This window comes from Sarcophilus harrisii, chromosome 1 (assembly GCF_902635505.1).
Source record: "Sarcophilus harrisii chromosome 1, mSarHar1.11, whole genome shotgun sequence".
Classification (NCBI taxonomy): domain Eukaryota; kingdom Metazoa; phylum Chordata; class Mammalia; order Dasyuromorphia; family Dasyuridae; genus Sarcophilus; species Sarcophilus harrisii.
In genome coordinates this window covers 525,268,354-525,291,691 of record NC_045426.1, presented here as the reverse complement: position 1 = coordinate 525,291,691, position 23,338 = coordinate 525,268,354, and the positions used below count along the sequence as shown (strand labels likewise).

Here is a 23,338-nt window from a genome sequence, read left to right as displayed (position 1 = left end):
GCTACTTAACAACTTTCAACTTATAGTGGAGTTCTCCATGGAGGGACTACCCCAGGTTCATAATGTTCTGTGGTTCCAAACTCCTAGCTCCCTTGAACCCAGCAAATTGGAACTTTTTATCATATTTCTCAGATAATCAAAGATATACTATTGATATAAGTGTGTATTTATACACATGTATATATTGGACATATACACACATGTATACACATACATATACATGTTTTTGTATATAGTCAATAAACATTAAGTGCTTTATATGTGTCAGGCATTGTCATACTGAGCAGTGGGGGAAACAGGCAAAATATAGTGCTTGCTAAGAAACTCAATCTAATGAGGGAGCCAGCATGCAAATAATCATGTTCATACAGCTAAATAATTTGAAGATAATCAATAGAGGGAAAGCAATAGAATTAAAGAGAAACAGAAAAAACTTTCTGTAGAAAGTGGGAGTTTAGCTGAGATTTGAAGGAAATCAGGGAAGCCAGAGATGGGGTGGAACAAGTTATGAAGTGCTTTGAATACCAAACAAAATTTAATTTTTGATTCTGGAGGTAATCAGGAGTCACAGCATTTTAAGTGATAGAAATCAGACTTCTCTTTTAGGAAGATCACTTTAGCAGCTGAGTAGAGGGTTTGTTAGAGTGGGGAAAGATTCATTGCAGAGATTCCAAGTAGTGAGCCATTGCTATAGTATATGCTTGGTTAGTAATAGTGTCAGAGAGAAGATATGTCTGAGAGATGTTAAGAAGGTAAAATGAATAGGTATACCAGAATCCCATTTCCTAATAGGTAAGTTGCCAAAAGATATGACATTTCTCAGAAGAAGATCTAACTATTAATAACCTGAAAGAAGGGTTCCAAATCACTGAATAAGAAAAAATTGCAAATAAAGCATCTCTTTAAGATTTCATCTGTTACCTAGTAAATTGGCAAGGATGACAAAAGATAGGAAAAGTAAATGTTGGTGGAGATGTAGGAAGATAAGAATTACTAATGTGTTAATAGAGCTGTGAATTAGTACAGTTGTTTTGGAAAGCAGTTTAGAATTATGCAAATGAAGTGATCAAAATGTAATTTTTGACCCAGAGATTCCACTATTAGGCATATAAACCTTAGAAGTTTTTGGCATTAAAAATAATTTTCATATTCACCAAATATTTATAGCAACAAGCACTTTGTATAGTGGCAGAGAACTAGAGATGAGTTGGATGCCCATACATTGAAAAATGGCTAAATGATCTGTGGCATGTGAATTATTGTGCTATAAGAAATGATGAATATGATGAATATAGAGAAGCATGGAAGGCTTACAACTGATGAAAGCAAAGTAAATAATATAACAAGCAACAGTATAATATAAATAACTATATGTAAAGGAAACAAAAACCAAGTCTTATAAAGTAATAGTAAATGTACAGAATTATCAAAAATAAGGATGGCCAAGCATTAGAGATATGGTAAGACATACCTACTTCTTTTGGAACATATATGGATGTGGATTGTGTCTATTTAAAAAATTTTTAGATTCATCACTTGATTTTGTTGGTTATTTTTTTCCCTTTACTCATTTTTTTTTCTTTTAAAAATATTCTTCCTTATGTGGGGTGTATTTGCTAGAAATTCTTAAAAGGACCCTTTTCCTTAACTGTTACATTCCTTGGCAGACCAAATAGTTTTAAGCTGAAAGAAATTCTGATCACTCGTTTAGGAATATGAAGACTGGCATGTCTAGATGAATAGTACAGAAATGGAATTAATGATATTTGATAATTTTTATGATTGCAACTTGACCTCTTTAATTGGGTGAAGGTATTTAGATAGCAGAACACTTTTAGTTGTAGTCAACTCTTGGCAGTTAAAGGGGCAATAATCATTAAAAAACAATCACAGCAAAGCATATTATGAGGTTTTATAATATTATAACTTAACAGAATTTTGTTTAATATGGATTAGTAAAATATGTTCTTAAAGGCATTTTACAAACCATTTTAATTGCCTACTGTGTGTAGATATCAGAGTTTCTGGCTTCACTTTATACGTTATTTAATGACTTTGAACACTGGACCAGATGTACTAGAGGAATAGTTCATAGTCAAAAACACAGAACTTTTGTAAATTAAATCAGACACAACTATTTCTTTTGTAGTTCAGTATCGTTAGCATTACTTTTCCAGGGAGAAATTTATTTTAAAACTTTTTATTTTCAAAACATATGCATGGATAATGTTTCTACAATGAACTTTGCAAAACCTTGTATTCCAATTCCCTCCCCCCGCCTTCCTCCCCTAAATGGCAAGAATCCGATATATGTTAAACATGGTAAAAATACATGTTAAATCTAATATCTGCATATATATTTGTACAATTATCTTGCCGCACAAGAAAAATCAGATCAAAAAGGAAAAAAAAAAGAGAGAAAATAAAATGCAAGCAAAACAGCAACAAAAAGGATGAAAATGCTGTTGTGAATGACACTCAATTCCTACACTCTTCTCTCTGGGTATAGATGGCTCTCTTCATTACAAGATCATTGGAACTGTCTTGAATTGTCTCATTGTTGAAAAGAGCCACCTCCATCAGAATTGATCTTCATATAATTTTGTTGTTACTGTGTAAGATGATCTCCTGGTTCTTCTCATTTCACTTAGCATTAGTTTATATAAGTCTCTCTAGATCTCTCTGAAATCATCCTGCTGATAGTTTCTCATAAAACAATAATATTCCATAGCATTCATCTACCATAACTTATTCACCCATTCTCCAACTGATGGGCATCCACTCAGTTTCCAGTTTCTTGCCACCACAAAAAGGGCTGCCACAAACATTTTTGCACAAGTGGGTCCCTTTCCCTTCTTTAAGATCTCTTTGGGATATAAGCCCAGTAGAAACACTGCTGGATCAAAGGGTATGCACGATTTGAAAGCCCTTTGGACATAGTTCCAAATTGCTCTCAAGAATAGTTGGATCAGTTCACAACTCCACCCACAATGTATTAGTGTTCCAGGTTTCCTACCTCCCATCCAACATATTCGTCATTATCTTTTCCCGTCATCTTAGCCAATCTGAGAGATATGTAGTGGTACCTCAGAGTTGTCTTAATTTGCATTTCTCAGATTAATTATGATTTAGAACACCTTTTCATATGACTAGAAATGGTTTTAATATCTTCATTTGAAAATTGTCTGTTCCTATCCTTTTACCATTTATCAGTGGGAGAATGGCTTGAATTCTTATAAATTTGAGTCAGTTCTCTATATATTTTAGAAACAAGGCCTTTATCAGAACACTTGAATGTTAAAATATTTCCCAGTTTATTGTTTCTCTTCTGATCTTGTCTGTATTAGTTTTGTTTTGTACAAAAACTTTTTAACTTAATATAATCAAAATTATGTGTTTTGTGTTCAGTAATGAGCTTCGATTCTTCTTTGGCCACAAATTTCTTTTCTTCTCCACAGATCTGAGAGATAAATTATTCTTTGTTCTTCTAATTTGCTTAAATATCACTCTTTTAGATCATGAACCCATTTTGGCCTTATCTTGGCATATGATGTTAGGTGTGGGTCAGTGCCTAGTTTTTGCAATACTAGTTTCAGTGTTCCCAGAAGTTTTTGTCAGATAGTGAGTTCTTGTCCCAAAAGCTGGGGCCTTTGGGTTTGTCAAATATTAAATTACTATAGTCATTGACTGTTTTGTCCTGTGAACCTAACCTATTCCACTGATTGACTACTTAACCAGTACTAAATATGCTTTTGAAGACCACTGCTTTATAATATAGTTTTAGGTCTGGCATAATTAGGCTCCCTTTATTTGCATTTTTTCATTAATTTCAAGGAAGAAATTTATTACTATTGTTATTATTCTTGATATGAACATACAGTCAACTTTTGTATGTTGATATTAGAAAGACTCCATCTTTCTTCTCCAGTATTTCCTTTTTTCCCTGAACCTCTTGGACTATTTATTTAATAAGGGATTTTAAAATTAAACAAATGGAAAAAACATGTAAGAGTAATCTTGAGAAATATATCTAAGGTAGGTGACCATATTATATCTACCTGGCTCAATTCAGTTCCACTTATTAATCAATTAGGGTATGCAGAATATTTTATTAAGTATCAAGGAGATGTCAAAGTTTCAATAAGAAACTTTTTTTCTATTGTCATGAACCTTATTATTTAAAAAGCTCTATAGATAACAATAATATATGGTACCTCAAAGGTCTTAGTTTTTAAGCTACTGAAACTTAAAACTTCTTCACTAAAATGTTTAGGACATCCTTTATTTACCCATTGGTCAGAAAGGTAAGTTTTGTTTTCTTTTTCCTCCTGTGTAGTCCTGAGTTACATAATAGATTATAAAGAAGTATTTAAAGAAAATGAATTTTTTAAGGGAGTTTCATGATGAAAGTAAGAATTCATTTTAGATGGTTACTTTAATTCTATTTTCATTTGACCCCAAAAGATAAAATATTATATAATCTTGCTCTTCATGTTAATTTTACTTTTGCTGTAGAAGTTTTGATTATATCTTATGCTTAGTTCGTTTTGCTGTTAATAATTTTGATTTTAAATTTAGACAACTTTTGCCTTTCCAGAAAAATTTTGGTTGTCCCTGAAACTACACTTTATCCATCAAAAAATCTTGACCTTTGTTCTTTTAGCATATCCAATAATGACCATCAGTTATGATTTTTATTATATCGTGTCACCTAAAACAAGATTTAGGGTAGGAGAAATACAAATATTATTCTTAGGATAAGGCAAAAATGATTCCTGAGTATTGAATTTTCAATTCATTGGCATCAAGCCTAAAACTCGGTTTATGAATTGAAAGAGACCTTGGAAATTGTCTAATCCAGAGATTTCAAACATGTAACCTGCAACTTGCCCGCAACTTAACTTGTACCAGAATAAAATGTAATTGGAAATTATTTAACAAAAATAATAAAAATAGAAGAGAACATAGATACTACTAATATGTTGTTTTCTAAGTTATAGGAATCTTTCTATATGATTTAATGACCTTTGTTTCTATTTGAGTTGATGTACTATAAATCTTTTACAAGTGAATAAACGGAGGTTTAAGTGAAATAATTTCCCCCAAATTAAAACTATATCAGCAGACTTGTCACCTTTTTTATTGTTCTTCGTTGTCTAACAGGATTTTCAGATGAATTCTGCCAATTGGATAGTATTTTACCATTTTTGTGAAAATATACTATACTCTCTCTTTAATCCTCTTCTCTGACCCTAAAACACATATACTCCTTTCCTCTTTTATCATCAGCATCCCCCTTCAGAAAATCAGTTGATAAAATAGCAAATAGTTTTTTGTGTTTTTATAGTAAAATTGCTTAGGTATATAAAAAGACCATGATATCTACAAGCTGATTTTTTTTATATAAATAGCTAGAAATATGAGTTTGGTTAGGATTAAAATTCACTGTGATATTGTAACATTTCTTTACTTGGAAATCTATTATTTATTTGTTGTTTTTGTTCAGTTGTGTCTCTCTTTATGATCTCATTTGGACTATTCTTGACAAAGATACTAGAAAGTGGTTTGCCATTTCCTCCTCCAGCTCATATGGGTAGAAGAGGAAACTGAGGCAAACAAGTTAAGTGCTTGCCTAGGGTCACACAGTTTAGTAACTGTCTGAGGCTGAATTTGAATTCATTAAGTTGAGTTTTCCTGATTTCAGGCTTGGTATTATCCATTTAGCCACCTAGTTGCCCTAATATTTGTATAGCAACTAATTTAAACAGATTCAGGAAAATGGGTTTCCTCCTTTGATTCCAATCTAGACACATTCCTGCATTGAGAAATTGTGTCAGTGAGTAAATTTTATGCTTAGCAAGATTTAATTTTCCTTTTTTTCATTTATACTTAAAAGTATTTTTTCCCTTAAATTTGAATGAACCTTTTTTATTTTTGAGGGTTTTTTTTTTTTTTTTGCTTTTTAAGTAAGAAATTGTGTTTTTGTATTGATAACCTGTTACTGCGTTTAAACTGTTTTTTAGGGCACTCGTTTTTTTTTTTTTATTTTAGAAAAGTTTGTGATTACTGAATCTAGTTTTTCAGAGCTTGCCTCTTTTTTAAAAAACTAATTAGTTATAGCAAAAACAGAGCTAAGAGAAAATTCGTGTACAAAGATCTTTTGCCATAAAAATTGTGCTTTTAATCTCTGCTATGTGGGAGACAGTGTAGCTGACTAGCTAGCATTTTCTTTTAGAACTGCTAGGTATATCTCTTATTTAGGAAGTAGGATTGTTCAAATCTTGGCTATGGATATTACTTGATGGTAAATGGATGTATGTATGAGTGATTTGTATCTAACTATTGCTTCTGGTCTTTTTTGTGTCAAGGTCAAGGGAAAATAATGAGGCTTCAATTTAGTGGTTATTGGAAGCAGTTTTGCATTGCAATAGCAAGAATACTCTTAGAGCTATTTGGTCTCCTTTTCTATTCCTACCATAACCATTTACTTAGATTTCCATTATCAATTTGGTCTAATATCTCATCTATTGATTTTAAAAAGGAGTAGGATCTCAGAAGTGAAAAAGAGAGGCCATTTTTCAGAACTTTAATATTTTATTATATTATGCTGTCAAACATTTTTTTGGCATTAGGCTTATGAGAGATGTTGCATCTCTAAATTGGTGTCATTTCCTTTCTCTACCCTTCTTTTTTCTCTTTTTATTCCTTTTCTCTGTAGGGAAAAAAGTTATTTCTTATATTTGTTATTTAGCATGAAACTCGCTCATGAACTAATATCAAAGTATTACATAACATATATATGTGTATATGTATACACACATGTGTACCCCCTCCCCCAGTTTTTTTGTTTTTTTAAGTTCTCTTTTTCTTTGTCAGGATACTTTAAACCATTGTTCATTGATTATGGATACATTGAAAGGCAATGATGAAAGCTTTCTTGTTTCAGGCCCTATACTGTAAACTATACTTTCAAGGTTTTCTAAAGACGAGAGTTTATGCCTTTCATCTTAAGTCAGATTTTATAGAACAAGCCTTAATCTTACTGGAGACTTTCAGAACATATGTTCCTTCCTTTTAAGTACTATAAATATTTCATATTTTATTTCTCTCTAAGGCTGTCCTTTCATAACTTCAATTTGTATGGTACATTCATAAAATTGTTCATTCCCTCATTAGTAATGCTTTCATTTGCTGCTTGTACCGATTGATTATATCAATTGTACCAGATTCTTCTTCATAACTCAGGTATTTCTACTTGCACAAAATTCCTTAGGCTTTGTATTACCTATTCTTTCTCTTTGTGGTCTTTGTCGTCTTTTACTGACCCCTATCAAATATGTAGTAGATTCTATTACTTGGCCTATTTCCAAAGATGATTAGACAAAAAGGAAGAAAACCTACATGTGCTAAAATGCAGTTCTCTTTGTGGTGGCAAAGAACTGGAAATTGTGGGATGCCTATTTATTGGGAATTGACTGAACACGTTGTAGTATATGATTTTAATGGAATACTACTATGCTATAAGAAATGATGAGCCCAGTGATCTTAGAAAAAACATGGAAAACTTGCATGAAATAAGGAAATGTGAAGTGAGCAGAACCAAATTACTGTATTCAGTACTAGCAATATTGTCTTATGGATGACTTTGAGTGAATGTTATTTTGACTATTATAAGTACACAAATGAACTATAGGGGACCTATGAAGAAAGACACTTTCTGCATTCAGAGAGAGAGAACTGACAAATATAAGTATGTATAGAATAATTTTACAGATACACACATATATAGATCTATTTGTGTCTAATGGTAGCCATCTCTTACATGGGGTGTGGAAGGATAGAAAAATCATTTACATGATTGAAAAGATGATATCCAAGTAATGATTTTATTGTGAACTAAAAAGTTTGTAAAAAGTCTGCTTCAGTTACTATAGAAGCTAAATGATTGTACAGACACATTTCCTGGTAATCATTCCTAAATTTAGAACCAGTGGACCTGAAGGCAGGCATATCTGGGTTCAAATCTGGTTTCATTTACTAGTTGTGTGGTCTTGAGCAAGTCACTTAACTAATATTGGCTTTAATCCATTAGAGAAGAAGATAGCAAATGTCCAGTATTTTTGCCTAGAAAACCCCATGGATATTATTGGTGTATTATGGAATCACAAAAGAGACGGACATAACTGAAAAATGACTGAACAACAAATCTCTGTTGCATCTTTCTGTGAATTATATATGTTTTTAATATATACATAGGAGATATCATCTTGGAAGAGATCTTTTAAAGTAGCATTTTGCTCTACCAAGTCAAATGCTTTTTTTTTTTTTATTGTCAGGAGTAAACACAGTAAACAAAAATTTTATGTTCTCTATACCTTTTAGGCAATTGTATGACTGAGGGGATGTGTGGTGTGTTTCAATTCAACAATCTTGTAGTAAGAAATTACTCTTTGCCGAGCAGTGTGTTAAAATAGTGGTGGGGATAAAAATATAAGCAAAATGAAACACTGTCCCTGTCCTCAAGGAACATATAATCTAATGAGAGAAGATAGCACATGAAAGGGAGCCAGAAAGTGTGGGGGGAATGCAGCAGGAGGAGGAGAATGATGTAATGGGGCAAGTGAGAAATCTGGAGAATCAAACAGCTAATCAAACAAAAGCTAATACTACAGACACTGTTTTAATCTAACCCCTAGTTCTACCTTCAAAAAAGGGCTCTTAGACATTAAAGGCACATTAAATTGTGGGGTAGACTAAGAGTTCAACATATTTTCTATGTAGCAAAAATACTCCCAGAGGATCCATTTTTGTTTGGAAAATGCAAATATAGAGTAGACTAGTTTTTCCATAGGGCAGTTAACAACAGCACCTCACTGTGGATCTCCTGAATGAAGAGAGGCAAGGGTCCTATATATACTTTAGAAGAAATCAGTGTTTACATTCATAAAGAATAGAATAATAGTACTTTCATTTTCAAATAATCAGAAAACCATATGTGTATTATAGGATGAGTTAACGAATTTACAGAGTTATTGGCCAAATACAGTACATACCTATCACAAGATAGTAATTGAGGATTTTATGTCATCTACGAGTCTTTAACACGTTTTTTGTTTCATACTCTGGATTATGTTTTGTGACTTTTTAAAAAAAGATAATTATCTTGTTTTTGACCTGAAGTCACCGAATATCATGTAGTATGTTGAATTACTTTTGAGGGCCATTTTGAATCCTTCATATAATTTCTTGACTTCCTCATAAACTGCAATAGCTGTTAACACATAAGCTGTAATTATTATTTATAGTTGCTACTATTGGTGATCCAAAAATCTTTGTCATTCTTAATATCCTCTACCCTACTTTCTACCACTTTACCATTGTTACTGAAGAAGTAGAAGGCAATGCTTTATAGGCATATAGGCTGTTGTAGATTTTTTTCCATGTCATGACTAGAGACTTTATTGCATAGTACCTAGCTTCTTGGTGGTGTTTCCCTGTTTTTAACTATTCTGGTCCTCAGAAAGTATATATAGTATATATATCAACCATTTTGGGGAAGCCTTTTCCTAATAAGCTTATCTGACTGATTAATGGATCTCTGTCACCTTCAGAATAAAATACAAAATCACCCATTTCATGTTCAAAATTTTTCACAACCTAGGGTCCTCCCTTCAGTGTTCTTACCTTAATCTCTTCTGGATACTCTTAGATCCAATGACACTGCCTCTTTACTGTCTTGGCTTTGCACATTTTTTTCTGGCTGTCCCTCATACCTGGAATATTTTCCCTCCTAATTTCACCTAATGGTTTCCTTTTGGTTCCAACTAGATTCCATCTTCTACAGGAAGCCTTTCCCTATACATCTTAATTCTAGTTCCTTTTCTTTCTTACTTGCTATATATCCTGTAATATAGTTTGTTCATGTTTGTTTGGTTCATGTTTCTCTCCATTAGGTTCTGAGATCTTTGAGTTCAGGGACTGTCTTTTATTTCTCTATAGTATCTGCATTACTTAACACAGTTCTTGGTACATAGTAGTTCCTTATTAAATGTTTATTAGTTGACTGATTGGCTTCTCTAGCAATGTAGAATCTACCAGAGTATATGCAATATTTGTGGAGTTGGTAAGAACCCAGTAACCTCTACTTTTTATGAGTATGTAAATAAATAAAAGATAAATTTTTTGGGGGCGGGGGGTGAATGGATAAGAGAAAGTTGCAAGGTGGTTTTATGCTTTTTATTCATTCACTAACAATTTTGTGCATGAGGGAAGGCCTCACCAAGGAAGTAGCATTTGAAGTGAGCCTAGAAGAAAGGTAAAAATCTTGATGAGAAGGGAGTGTTTCCCAGGCACAGGAAATAGCAGAAATTTCAGAGAGGAAGGATGAAGGATGAGTATAATCAACAGCTATTTCTGTTTCGCTTTCTTTGAAACAGAATTCAAAGAGAAGATTAGTTACCACGTAAGTCTGGAAAAGTAGCTATCTTATGGAGATCTCAAATGTCAGACAAAGAGTTTGTATTTCATCTTAGCTCAAGGCTTTTTAATTCGAGGTCTGAGAATTTTTTTTTAATATTTTGATAACTGCATTTCAGTATAATTTAATATAAACCAGTGCATTATTCATTTAATTACATTGTTTTGAGAAGTTCTCCATAGATTACTCTTGGACAGAGAGGTCCATGACATCAAAAAGGTTATGAACTCCTGTCCTTTAGAGATATTAGGGAGCCATTGAATTTTTGAACAGGAAAGTGATATGATTAGATGGTTGTTTGAGGAGTATCATTTTGGCATCTGTATAGAAGAGGTAATATAGAAGAGGGAGACTAGAAGCAAGAGGAGCAATTAATTGGCTATAGCAGTAATTCAATTCATTACCCCAAATAAGAGGTAATGATAAGCTAAACTCTTTGGAAGTAAAAAGAAGGGAACAGATTTGAAAGATTTGTAGAAGCAGAATCAACAGGATGTAGCACTTGATTAATAAATTCTTTATCTTTTTGCCATTTCCAAATGTAATTCCAAGAGTATGTACGTAGGTTGTTAATGAGAATTGTGGTGGCCTTGACACAAATAATGAAATTTGGAGCTAAGGCAGGTGAGGGATAGGTGGAAAAGAGAATATTAATTTTTGACACTTTTTTGTTAGTTGATATTTGGTACATTTGGGTAGACATGTCCAGTAGACAGCTAATGTGGGGCTTAGAATTCAGGACATATTAGGAATAGATGTATAGATTTAGAATTCTGTTTCTTAGAACTGACATAGTAATAGATTCATGGGGAAATACATAGATTAAGAGAAGAGGGTTCAGGATAGAATCTTTAAGGGGCAGTCATCTAAGAAAACAGGAGATGAATGATTATCCACTAAAAGAAGAAAAAATAATCAGACAGGGGGACATTAACTAGGATAGAAAGTGTCATTGAGGCAAACTGAGACAGTTAGTAAAAGACATGGTTAACAATATCCAAAGGTGTATAAAGAACAAGAGAGACTTTTTTCATTTGAAAGAGTCATTAACCTTGGACTCAATGATTTCAGACCAAAACTGGAGTTCTAAGATGCATTAAAAAAGGACTGAGGACACCTAACACTTCCTAGCTGTATGACCCTTGGCAAGTCACTTAACCCCAATTTCCTCATCCCAAAAAAAAAAAAAAAAAAAAAAAAAAGAAAGAGGGGGAAAAAAAAAGGACTGAGGAGTGAATGAGAAGTGTTTAAAGCAAGACAGAACCTGTAGACCATACTTTTTTTTTAAAAAAGAAATTTAGCTCTGAAACAGGAAGACTAAGTAACTTAAACGGATAGTGAATAGTTTAAAATATTTTAACGGTTAATATGGCATTATTGATTTTCTTTTTAATCATCTGTATTTCATTTTATACATTTAAAATCATTCTGAGTTCTTAACTGTGACAGCAGAAGGGTTAAGAATTTCTGCTGTGAAGGAACAAATGTGAGACCAGAGAAGGTATGATAGATTGGGAGAAGAGGAAAGGATAGAGAGGGTCAAGTTTATAGTGAAGTGGGATTATGAAATTGAGAGAGAAATAAAAAGACAGAAACCTATTCTCAAAAAGGGTAATATCAATGACCAAATTATGGTAACAGTATGTGTTAAAATTGACTCCAAATCATTAAGCAGAGGAGAAAAGAGAAATAAAGATCAAACTATTATATTAGAACAAGCACTGAACTAGGAGTGAGAAAGCTTGGATTCAGTAGTAGTACCAGTGCTGCCACTTATGTGCAAGTCACTTACTCTTTCTGTATTTAAATTTCCTTATCTATAAAGTGAGAAGGTTGGCCACTAAAGTCCTCTAGACTTTTAATATTCTGTAAGAAGCAATGCTAGATAGCATGGTATCTGACTGTGAAAGGCTCTGAAAACTTTGCAGAAGAGATTGTACTTTATGCAATAGGCTATATTGTAGGTTTAAGGATGGGGAAATTATATAATGAAAATAGTGGCATAGAAATTGCTGTGATGCCTCATTGTGGAAATGACCCTATTATTATTATTATTTTTTGGGAAATCTTCCAGCAGAGGGAAGAGGATCATCATAAAGGTTGCCAACCAAGCAATGAAGATTCTGAATATAATGACTAGTGATTTTTTTTAGTGGATCTGTAATATATATTGATGAAAGCTATATACAAACTTACAAAATAACAAACCATTTGAGTAAATATTAAAGTCTGGCCACAGTATACATGAAGATTAGAAATTAGAAGAGATGGAAATTAGGGAGACCATCTGGGACACTTTCAGTAATCCATGAGAGATGATATGAGCTTGCACCAGAATAGTGCAAATGGAGATGGACAGAAAACAAGTGATATTGAGATTAATTAGAATAACTGTGAGGACAGATTGGTTGTATGAAGTTAAAAAGAATCAAAATGATTCATTTTAAAATGATCATTTAAAAAAATGATTAAAAAAATCATTTGTAGATTTTAAAAATAATGGTAACCTCTGACAGAAAAGAGAGGATAGTATATTGAGTGAGAATGAGAAATTCACTTTTAGATATTACTTATATAGCAAATCCAAACAGGAGAATCCCATAGGCAGTTTTAAGTATTGATGTTATGTTGGGAAGGCTTTTAGAGCTGGAGATAGAGGGAGATTTTTTTTTTGTTAGCTCATTAACTTAAAACATTTAAAAAATGATTATTCTGTGCAAAGAATTCTGGATAGAAGGATAGGATTAGGATAGAAGGAAGAATTGAGGCCAGTTATGTAAATCAGTTCACCAATGGAATATGTAATAAGGAAGAAAATATGAAGAGAGCATAGCTTTCTGGAATATTCATAGTTAGGAGCTAGGAGGGAAACAAAAATAGGAAAACTAAATAAAAGAAATGTAGGAGGGGCAGCTAGTTGGTGCAGTGGGTAGAGCACCAGCTCTGAAGTCAGGAGGACTTGAGTTGAAATCTGGCTTCCGACACTTAACATTTCCTAGATGTGTGACGTTGGGCAATTCACTTAACTCCACTTGCAGAGAGGAGAGAGGGAGAGGAAGAAAGAGAGGGAAAGAGAGAGGCAGTTCTGGTTCACATTTAGTTTATTGTGGTGCTTAGCAAATTATTTCACATACCAATACTTTAGTTTACTGCTACAAAATAGAGTTAATGATATTGCTTATTTCAGAAAATAGTTAATAAGAAAATTGATTTTTTTAAAGTATAAAACACCATAGAAATGTGAGGTGATGTTTGTTCTCAAGTTGTTATTTAATTTTGACAGCTTTTCTAATTCTGAAGATTTCTGGATGTGAGCATTAATGTATACTTAAATACTCACTTTTATTCACCTAAACTTCTATCTTTAAATATTTCAAAATGCAAGTAGGAAGTTAAGTTAGCATAAATACTATGAATTTAGTATATGTAAAACAAAACTATTATAGCCACATGAAAAACTCAGCATTAGATGAGTAAAAATTCACTGAAATATGAAATCTGATTCACTACTAGATGCAGCTATTTAGTACAGTAAATAATTAATTGTTTATATATCTTGAATACCAAACCTTGGAATGACAAAGACCAGTGTTTAAATGTGACTTCAAATATTTACTAGCTATGTGACCCTGAGCAAATAACTTAACTGCTGTCTGTCTCAATTTTCTCCAAAATAAAATGGGAATAAATAATAGCACCTGTCTTCAGGGTAGTTATGAGGGTCAAATTAAGTAATATTTGTAAAGTACTTAGCAATTTCACTTATATATGTGTGTATATATATATTTTTTCCTTTGATTTTTCTTCCAGCCTTCATGTATGTATGTGTACATGTAATAAATGCATTATATAACTTGGAAAAAAGAAAAAAAAACTTTCCAAGTATCATTCCTTACTGCAAGTTATTACAGAGTAATTATGAAAAAAGTCTTGACCTTTAAGAGAAAACATTGTTCTAGCTGTGGGATTCTCAGACATTCTGTGATTACTAAAGGGAATTAATATCTATTAGCTTAGACAATTACCATTCAGAAACTGTTGATTTTTAATTATGGCCATTTTCTGCAATCTGGTAAATATAAGCAACACAGAAAAATGAGGGACTGTTTCCTCATTTGGCAATAATCTGACTGCCATTACACATCCCTGCCTTAGTCCCACTTAGTCTAGAGTCTCTTGATTTTGTGCATGATTGTACAATAATAGAGCAGGGCGCAGAGTCACATCTGGTTCATTCAGAATGTCATTGTTATATCTCCTCAGGAGGCATCACTGCTTTACAGGTTTCCTCTTTGCCCCCATTTGGTGTGCTGAGACAACAGTATAGTTGTTTGGCAAGGGTCAGGGTTTATCTGGCATCCTTTCTTATGCCTGGGGAAAAGAGAGGTAAGCTGCATAGTTCTTGCTTAATTACTCAGCAGCAGCAAAGGAAGTGTGCACAGCCTGTGTCTTTGGGCTAGAATGAAGACTTTCAGATAATTACAGCTTGACTCACTTTATGTGGGCTATACTGTTAATGTCTTCCAGCAGTGCACAGAAATATCTATCTACAAAGCAGGCCATTGTGTCACAAGGGAGGCACACAGGCAAGCAGTAGATTCCATCTATTGCCTCCCCTTCGTTTGTGGAATAGTGTATGTGATCACCACAGGAGGGCTTTGACTAACCACACATCTGTGTATATCATCATTTTTGTGCTCTGTAGTTCACACCTTTCTCTGTTCATCTGTTCACGTCTTCCACTTTAAAAGAGCCAAGCTATGTGTCAACAAAGTCAAGATTGGAAAGCATTTATTATATCCTGGCTTTTTCCTCTGTCACTTTTTGCCATATTTTGCCTAGTAGACATATTACTTAATTTCTGCCAGATAGTTTTCTTTGTTTTGGGGGACCGTGTGTCTGTTCTAAGCTTAAAGATTCACCTACAAAGTAGGGTACCTGAATCTGGAGTTAGTTGGAGACAGGGCAGTGCTTTCCTAGTTTATAAAGATTCCTCAGTTGCTGCACTCACCATTCTTGCTTTCTTTGCTTCTCACTTGCTTTTCCTCAGCCACTTTCCTGAGGCTCTGATGAAGAAGGCAGGTGGAGGTGCCATGAGTGGCCTTACAGTCCAGGGCTCCTCAAAGACCCCTTTTCATGTCACCCAAAGTGCTGCCTTATTCTGCTGTTAGGTCAATTCAGCTTATTGGAACCTAGCTCCTGTTGAGAATCAGATGTGCTGTCTGCCCTCCTCATTTTCTCCAGGAATGTTTAGTTAACATCATTTAAAAACATTTTAGTTTCTTTGAAGAAAAATTATTTTTATGATTGAATATTTGATCTTTAAAAATTTCTTGAGTATATACATTCATGAAATTTGCTACTCACATCTATAATTAAACCAAGAAGAAAGAGACAATAACTTGAGAAGAAATTCCATTCAAAATAATAAAGCAAACAAAATCTCTGCAAGCAACAATATGCTATTTTCAGTGACAAATCACTCCATTGAACTCGAAGAAAAGAAAGGAGAGAAATGTGATGCTCTTGGCTGGGTTATACCCAATAATATAAATAAAAAATCTTCCCAATAAATATTGTGGAGAAATGTTTGCTGTCCAGTATTATTGAGAATTGATCCATATATAAGACTGGAGCCATTCCCCAGTGAACAGAAGATAAAATCAGACACTGAACGATCCAGATTAACTCAAAATTTAAAAAGAATGTTATAGACAAGTTAAAAAAAATGGAAAAAAATACAAAAAGTACTGTACCAATGCCTGCAATAAAGTTTGTCATTAAAAAAAAAGAACAACCAAAAAAACTTCTAGATAGTCTGGGGGAAAATAATGTTCTAAACTAATAAGAGAAATGCACATTAAAAACCTTTTTTTTTTTTCTTCTTCACATCCATTAAGTGAGCAAAAATGAAAATATGTTGGACATATTGTGGGAAGATAAGGCACATTGCACTGTTGGTAGAATTTTGAGCCATTTTGGACAATTTGGAATTATATTAGAAATATTAAACAGTGTATAAGCTTTGACTCAGTGATACAACATCAGGACATATACTGCAAGATAAAATAGGGAAAGGTCCCATAGACATTTATAACAGTGCTTTTTGTAATAGAAAAGAACTGGAAATAAAATAGCTAACTTTTATTTTGGAAATGGCTGAATAAATTATGCTATATGAATAAAATGGAATGTGACCATTTTATAAGAAATGACAAATATGAAGAATTCTGAGAAATATGTGGAGATTTATGTGAACTGATATAGAGCAAAATAAATAGAACGAGCAGTACAATTTACACAATGACCACAATAATTTAAGGGAAAACACCATTGAAAGAATTAAGAATTCTGAACAATGAAGTCACTGATAATGGCAATATAGCTGGTGGAGAGAAAGTACTGACATTGCTTTTAGGACATCAAAATATTTCTCTCTCTTTTTTTTTTTTTTTTTTTTTTTTTTTGTATGAGAGCTTTGATTTCTTGGTATTTGGGGGTGGAAAATAGGAGAAGGAAGCAGGTAGGATTCCCAGATGACTTCCATAACAAACTGCATCATTACAGCCACAAAACATATTTAGAGAATATAAATTTGCAGAAAATGTAGATTATACTGATACAAATAGCATATGATTTGGTAGGGAAGGGAAAAAAAAACTTCACATGTGTTTAGAAATTAATATGTGGTAACTGCTTCAAAAGATAGCTTATGTGAGTACAAGTGAGGAAAAGATCATTTCTGACTACCAAAAATAGGAAATATTATTGAAAATTCTTATACCTAGCTATACTTTTTAGAAATGTCTGATCTATTGATATACAGTGTAAGGTTATACTTACTGATTTTTGTAGAACCCCTTGTAGATTTAGGTTATAACTTCATAGCTTACTTGTATGCTCTGGATCTTTTTTCTTTTCTACTCATCTAGTTCTGATGATACCATTTTTTAGTAATCTTATTAGTTAGTGGCTATTTTTCTCACTACTGCTTCACAAAACTTCTCTTTGATTTCTTTTCTTCAAAATTTCTGGGATCTCTTTCCTTTCAGCTTTTTTAACAGGGCCTTCAATTGCAAGGTAACTTTATTGTTACTTTCTTCCATTTTTTAAAAATTATAACTTTTTTTTTTGACAGAACCCATGCCTGGGTAATTTTTTTTTACAACATTATCCCTGTACTCATTTCTGTTCCGACTTTTCCCTTCCCTCCCTTCAGCCCCTCCCCCAGATGGCAAGCAGTCCTATACATGTTGAATATGTCGCTGTATAACCTAGATACAATATATGTGTGCAGAAACGAAAAGTTCTCTTGTTGCACAGGAAGAATTGGATTCAGAAGGCAAAAAATAACCTGGGAAGAAAAACAAAAATGCAAACAGTTGACATTAATTTCCCAGTGTTCTTTCTTTGGGTGTAACTGCTTCTATCCATCCTTGATCAATTGGAACTGAGTTAGATCTTTTCTTTGTCGAAGAAATCCACTTCCATCAGAATACATCCTCATACAGTATTGTTGTCGAAATGTATAATGATCTCCTGGTTCTGCTCATTTCACTCAGCATCAGTTCATGTAAGTCTCTCCAATCCTCTCTGTATTCATCCTGCTGGTCATTTCTTACAGAACAATAATATTCCATAACATTCATATACCACAGTTTACCCAACCATTCTCCAATTGATGGGCATCCATTCATTTTCCAGTTTCTAACCACTATGAAAAGGGCTGCCACAAACATTTTGGCACATACAGGTACCTTTCCCTTCTTTAGTATCTCTTTGGGATATAAGCCCAGTAGAAACACTGCTCTTCCATTGTTTTTAATAGACATGAAGCTATTTTCATATTTTTCAATTATTGTTAGATCAGAAGATTATATTCTTCTTTTAGCAGAACTTTATAGTGACTCTCCTAGAAAACACCTAGGTTTCTGAACTTTTCTTCTAGGGATCACACAGGCAGGGACATATCAGTCCATACTAGTTTGAGGGAATTAATTATATTTTCAGTGTGCATTTATTTACACTTTGGAAAATTGCAATTGCTTCAGATCAGGGCTTGATCTATTTTTTTGTTGATTGTCTAGACTAAGAAAATGGTAGAGGAAAGGTTGATAATACAGATTAAATTCTCCAATATTATGTGCCATTTTCTCCTCCCTGGAGAGCTGGTTGTTAAACATTTACTGTCATACTGTCTCAGTTGATCCAGACAAGGCTTCTAGCAGTTTTTCTTCCCATTTTGTCTTAGCTGTACTAATATTGTTCCGAGCTCAGATAATTTAGTTATAAGCACATATGATACTTCTGGGACCAAAATAACATATAAGAGAAAAGAACTAGGCAAAGAAATTTTGTGAGTTAAGTAATGACTAATTCTTGATGATATTATACTAATATTTAGTAATTATTTAAAAAATCTTTTCAGATTTCATTAAAAATGGATACATGAAGCTCATCGTTATAAGTTTTAAAAACAACGCACAGCATTTACCTCTCATTGGAAAAGTTGGCCTCTGTTGGAAAACAGATGTTTTTGCTGGTTGTATACAGGTAACGGATTGTTTTTAAAAAATGTTTTTAACCTTCTCCAGTCTCCTTAAGATAGCTAGGTAATTATTTAATAAGAATATGCATTTTTTCTAAGTCTTTACTTTTCCACTCTCATGCATAATACATTTAGAGCCAGATCATCATTTTACAGATGAGAAACTAAAGCTCAGATAGGAGTTACCAGAAACTTTCAGGTGGCAGGGCTGGGATTTGAAGTTGTTTTCTTTAAGTAGTTTTAAATCCAGGGATCATTTTTGGAGAGGGCTAGGAACTGAGAAGGGTTTAAAATACCACTGTTTTCCCCACTGTGGTTCTTGAGTTCCTATTTTTTTTTTATTTCTTTTGCCTGCCCATGTTCTCAACTCTGACTTTAACTTTATGCCTGAATTCTGAGGTGTACAAAGATGCTTTAAAAGACAAGAAAGAACTTAGATGTATATAGTATGTTGTGTGGCTTTAGGCTACTAAGCAACAGTGCTTCCATTTTATGCTTTAACTGTTGGTTTTCCTTGGTTAGTAGCCTGGAAAAGAAAGCAAAAGAGCACCAGATATCTTCAAATCAGAACTTTTCTCTTCTACAGGGGAAACTGATATAAAGCGCTAGTAGATCTAGTTGAGTTATGGAGTTTTTTTTATGATAAAAATACATTTTGAGAATTTGGGCCCGTAGATGTTTCCTTTCCTTAGACCAGTTCAGTCTTAGTGGCTGAAACTTGGAGTGAAAGAGAAGGAAAAGGTGAAAAGAAAAAAGTGGATACTTTATAAATTGTCAGTGAGGCTTATTTTCCTCTGCTTCTTCTACTTCCTTCTCTCTCTTTATTATGGATACTGAAGGATTCTTCTATTCACAGAATCTCAGAGTTGAAAGGGACCTCTGGGGCAATGGAGTCCAAAATATACTTAACCAAGAATCTCTTTACAATATTCCTAGCAAGACTTCCAGTGAGGAAGAGATCATTATTTCCAAAAAGCAATTTATTCCACTTTTAGGTAACTGATTATTGGAACTTTTTAATATATTCTTTTAAAAGCTGCTTCTTTGCATTATTTACCCATTTTCTTAGTTAGCTCAGTCCTTTGGAGCAGAAGTGTTAGGCATGTGGCCCATATTTAGAGGTAGCCCACAATACTTCTGGGTGCAGTCTGAACCAGATTAAAATGTAACTGGGAGATAATTAATAAAATGCAAATATAGTAAAATGTATGATAGCACATTTTAAAACTGGGTCACTATGCAATAAGAGTTGGAATTTATATCTGTCTCTTATTGCAATCCATTGTCCTTTTTACTGCACTGGGATTAAAATTAAAAAATTTTTTCTAACAGTTTGAGTTTAACATTTAACATGGCAGTTTATATCTATTAGACTTAGTATTACCAGGTTGATATAGATCAATATATAGGATGAAATCATCTCTAACCATATTCTTTTTAGAAGTGGGAGGAAGCTAGGGCAAGACAGTTGCGGTTAAATGACTTGCCTAGGGTTACACAGCTGGTAGATGTCAGGTGTATGAGGCTAGTTTAAACTCCTGATCTCTGCGCTGGTGCTATCTACTGATGCTAAGCACACTTTAGAAATGCTTCTATTGATTCAAGTAACTATGACAACATTGTGTGTGTGTGTAAGTAAAAAGAAGTTGCTATATTTAAATGAATTCAACAAACATTTACTAAGTACTTACTAATTGCTGGACACATGGTTACTAAGAAAATGAAGGGCCAGGTAGTTACTATAAAAGGTAAGTCAATTATAGCCTTCAATCCAATTTAGAATCTAATACTTTATTCTGTTCCATATTTGTTGGTCCTTCCAGTACTGTCAACTTGGCAATACCTTTTTTATATTGTTCCTGCTTTATGTGGAGATTGGGTGATTATATAAGCTCTCCCTTGCTAAAAGCCCTTTTATACAGCTGTTAGGAACTGGTATTCTAGCTAATTAATGAGGTGATGCTATGTTGAATGTATATAAACAATAAATGATATATGTAAAAAAGGAATTTCTATTTTGAGAATTTGACTGTTCATATCTAAGTGCCATAGCTTACCCAAAGATAGACCTTTGAATCTGACATCTTGCTTAGTAAGTGGGACTGTTTTGCAGAAAATTGATTTTAAAACTGTTTGCCCATTTAGTTTTGACTACTACTTAGCTGCATTAATACATATGTCTCACACATAGCTAAAGGAGATAGATATCAGACCAAAGTTTAAAAAATCCTAGATCTTATTTGATACTGTACTCTGTTTCAGTTTTTTTTTTTTTGTACATGAAGATGAGAGGATGGGGGTAGAATGGGGAGAGTTAAAAATTAATGAAAATTAGGTTGAAAAAATAAAATTTAGTGCTGGAGTATGGTGGAGAACATTAGTATGCTATTGAATTAAGTTATTATGGTTTTCCTGTTCATTTTAAGGAGAGATTTGGCACCTGGGAAGGAAGATATAACACTAAAATGCCTTAAAATGACCAGAAGATTTTCCTTTCTCTTTCCTAAGATCTCTCTTCTAAAGATCTAATAAAAATAAGATTGATTCTTCCATTTCTGATCTGTTAGATGCAACAGTCCAATAACTAACTGCCAGAGCATGCTTGAAAGAGTTCTCTTTTGTGGACATTCATAATGAGTGAAGCCAGTTTCCCAATCTGGCTTTCCCTGTAAGAGGTTTTCTCTACAAAGGTCTATATCCTTCTAACATATAGTATTCATTAAATATGGCATTATGTTGAAGCATTGGATCAAATAATCTAGTTCCAAAAGGGATCAGAATTTTAGGGATTAAAGGAACCTTAAAAAGAATTTAATTCAACCCCTTCATTTTATAGAAGAGGAATTTGATTTCTTGAGAGAGAAAGTGACATGTTTAGGGTTTTATCTAGAGTTATATACAATGGCAGAACTTATATTAGAAACCAAATTTCATGTCTCCCACAAATTTCATTCTTATTAAGAAATTGAACATAAACCTCCAGTGTAGCAAAGTTTAAAGCAAAATATTTTTGAAAGTTTGGGATGTATTGAAAATGACTGCCCTACATTTTGATTTGAAAGCCTATAATACAGATTTTTCTCAATAACTTTCAGAAGTCTAAGCTAATACTGTATAATCAGGTACTAAATGTGTATTACAACTTTCTTTGTCTTTATTTTGTAGAATTGTTATATGATGGATGTTACCCTTTTGGATGAAACAGAGAAACCATTTTGGTGTTTCAGTTCCCCAGTTTGCATGAGACCTGCTACCAGACCTTCTGACTTTTTTAATTATAGAGGACGTCACTTTTATGTAACCTATGTAGACTCAGTAGGAAAAGTGAATTTGGAGCTGGTATGGATGGAAGAAACAGAAGAGTATTATGTTGTTAGCCTGGCTCTTTACCTAAGGATAGAAAAGGTAAACAGTTGGTTTGGAACAAACTACTGATCATCAGTCTGGCAGGAAATTGTTTTGTTTCTTACTAGTTTTTTTTGTTGTTGTTGGTATTGTATAAGTTAAAATAAAACTTGTACCATGATTGCAACCACATGTCTTTCATGTGCCTTTCATGTGGAAAAAATATCAAGTATGGTTATTTTTGTGTTTTTTTCTTGGATGACTTGTGAGATATTAAAATATATGAAAAATTAATAGCACAGTAAAATCTTCCTGTAAAGATTGTGATAAAGGAAATACACATTTATTTTTGTTATCATCTGTAATGATATAATGCTACATAAGTAAGCATGGCTCATCTGTCAGTATGGAATCATTAGTGCTATAAATATATTTTCTATACTGGGTAGGAATTCAGAACATTAAAATAATATTCAAATATCAATTTCACTAAGCTTATTAGGATTAGAAGGGGCTTTATTTATGGCATTCAGTAATTTATATCAGCAAATTTAACAAAATATATAAATGACCTAAATCATGGAAATAGAGATGTCTTAAACCATTGGGAAGATTTATTATTATTTAAAAGAACAAGTCATTGTAGAAGTGGCATTAAGAAATTGAGTCTTATACTAGTTTAAAAAAAAGAGATGTATGTGGTCAAAAAGATTTGCCTTTGTCAATTAAAAAGATCAACATAAAATACCTCTTTGAGTGAATTTAAAAGGTGCTTTAGACCTCAGAAATTAAGTATATGAAAGCAAGGTGGCATACAGATAGTGACATTTCATATTTTGAAGTTAATTCTGATTTTTGCATTTAGCTAATAGGAAGTTTATTCACCTTGTTTTATTTTTACCTATCAAAAAAGTACTCGTGACTGATCTTTTGGTATCATGCTGTTTCTTCCCCTGAGACTAAATTAT

The 23,338-nt window shown here is 33.0% G+C and overlaps 1 protein-coding gene across 6 annotated transcripts in view; it reads left to right on the top strand.

Annotated features, from left to right (window-relative positions):
- Nucleotides 1-22,557, top strand: part of FBXO15 (F-box protein 15) — a 111,168-nt gene extending 88,611 nt beyond the window's left edge. For 5 of the 6 annotated variants that reach the window (XM_031946704.1, XM_031946701.1, XM_031946705.1 and 2 more), the window contains 2 exons: nt 18,906-19,030; nt 22,191-22,557. In XM_031946704.1, the coding sequence (XP_031802564.1) occupies nt 18,906-19,030; nt 22,191-22,460 (395 nt within the window). In that variant the 3' untranslated portion in view covers nt 22,461-22,557. Of the gene's footprint in view, nt 1-18,905; nt 19,031-19,881; nt 20,044-22,190 lie in introns of those variants that run through there. The other variant, XM_031946703.1, reaches the window with a different exon arrangement.
- Nucleotides 22,558-23,338: the final 781 nt, after the last annotated feature.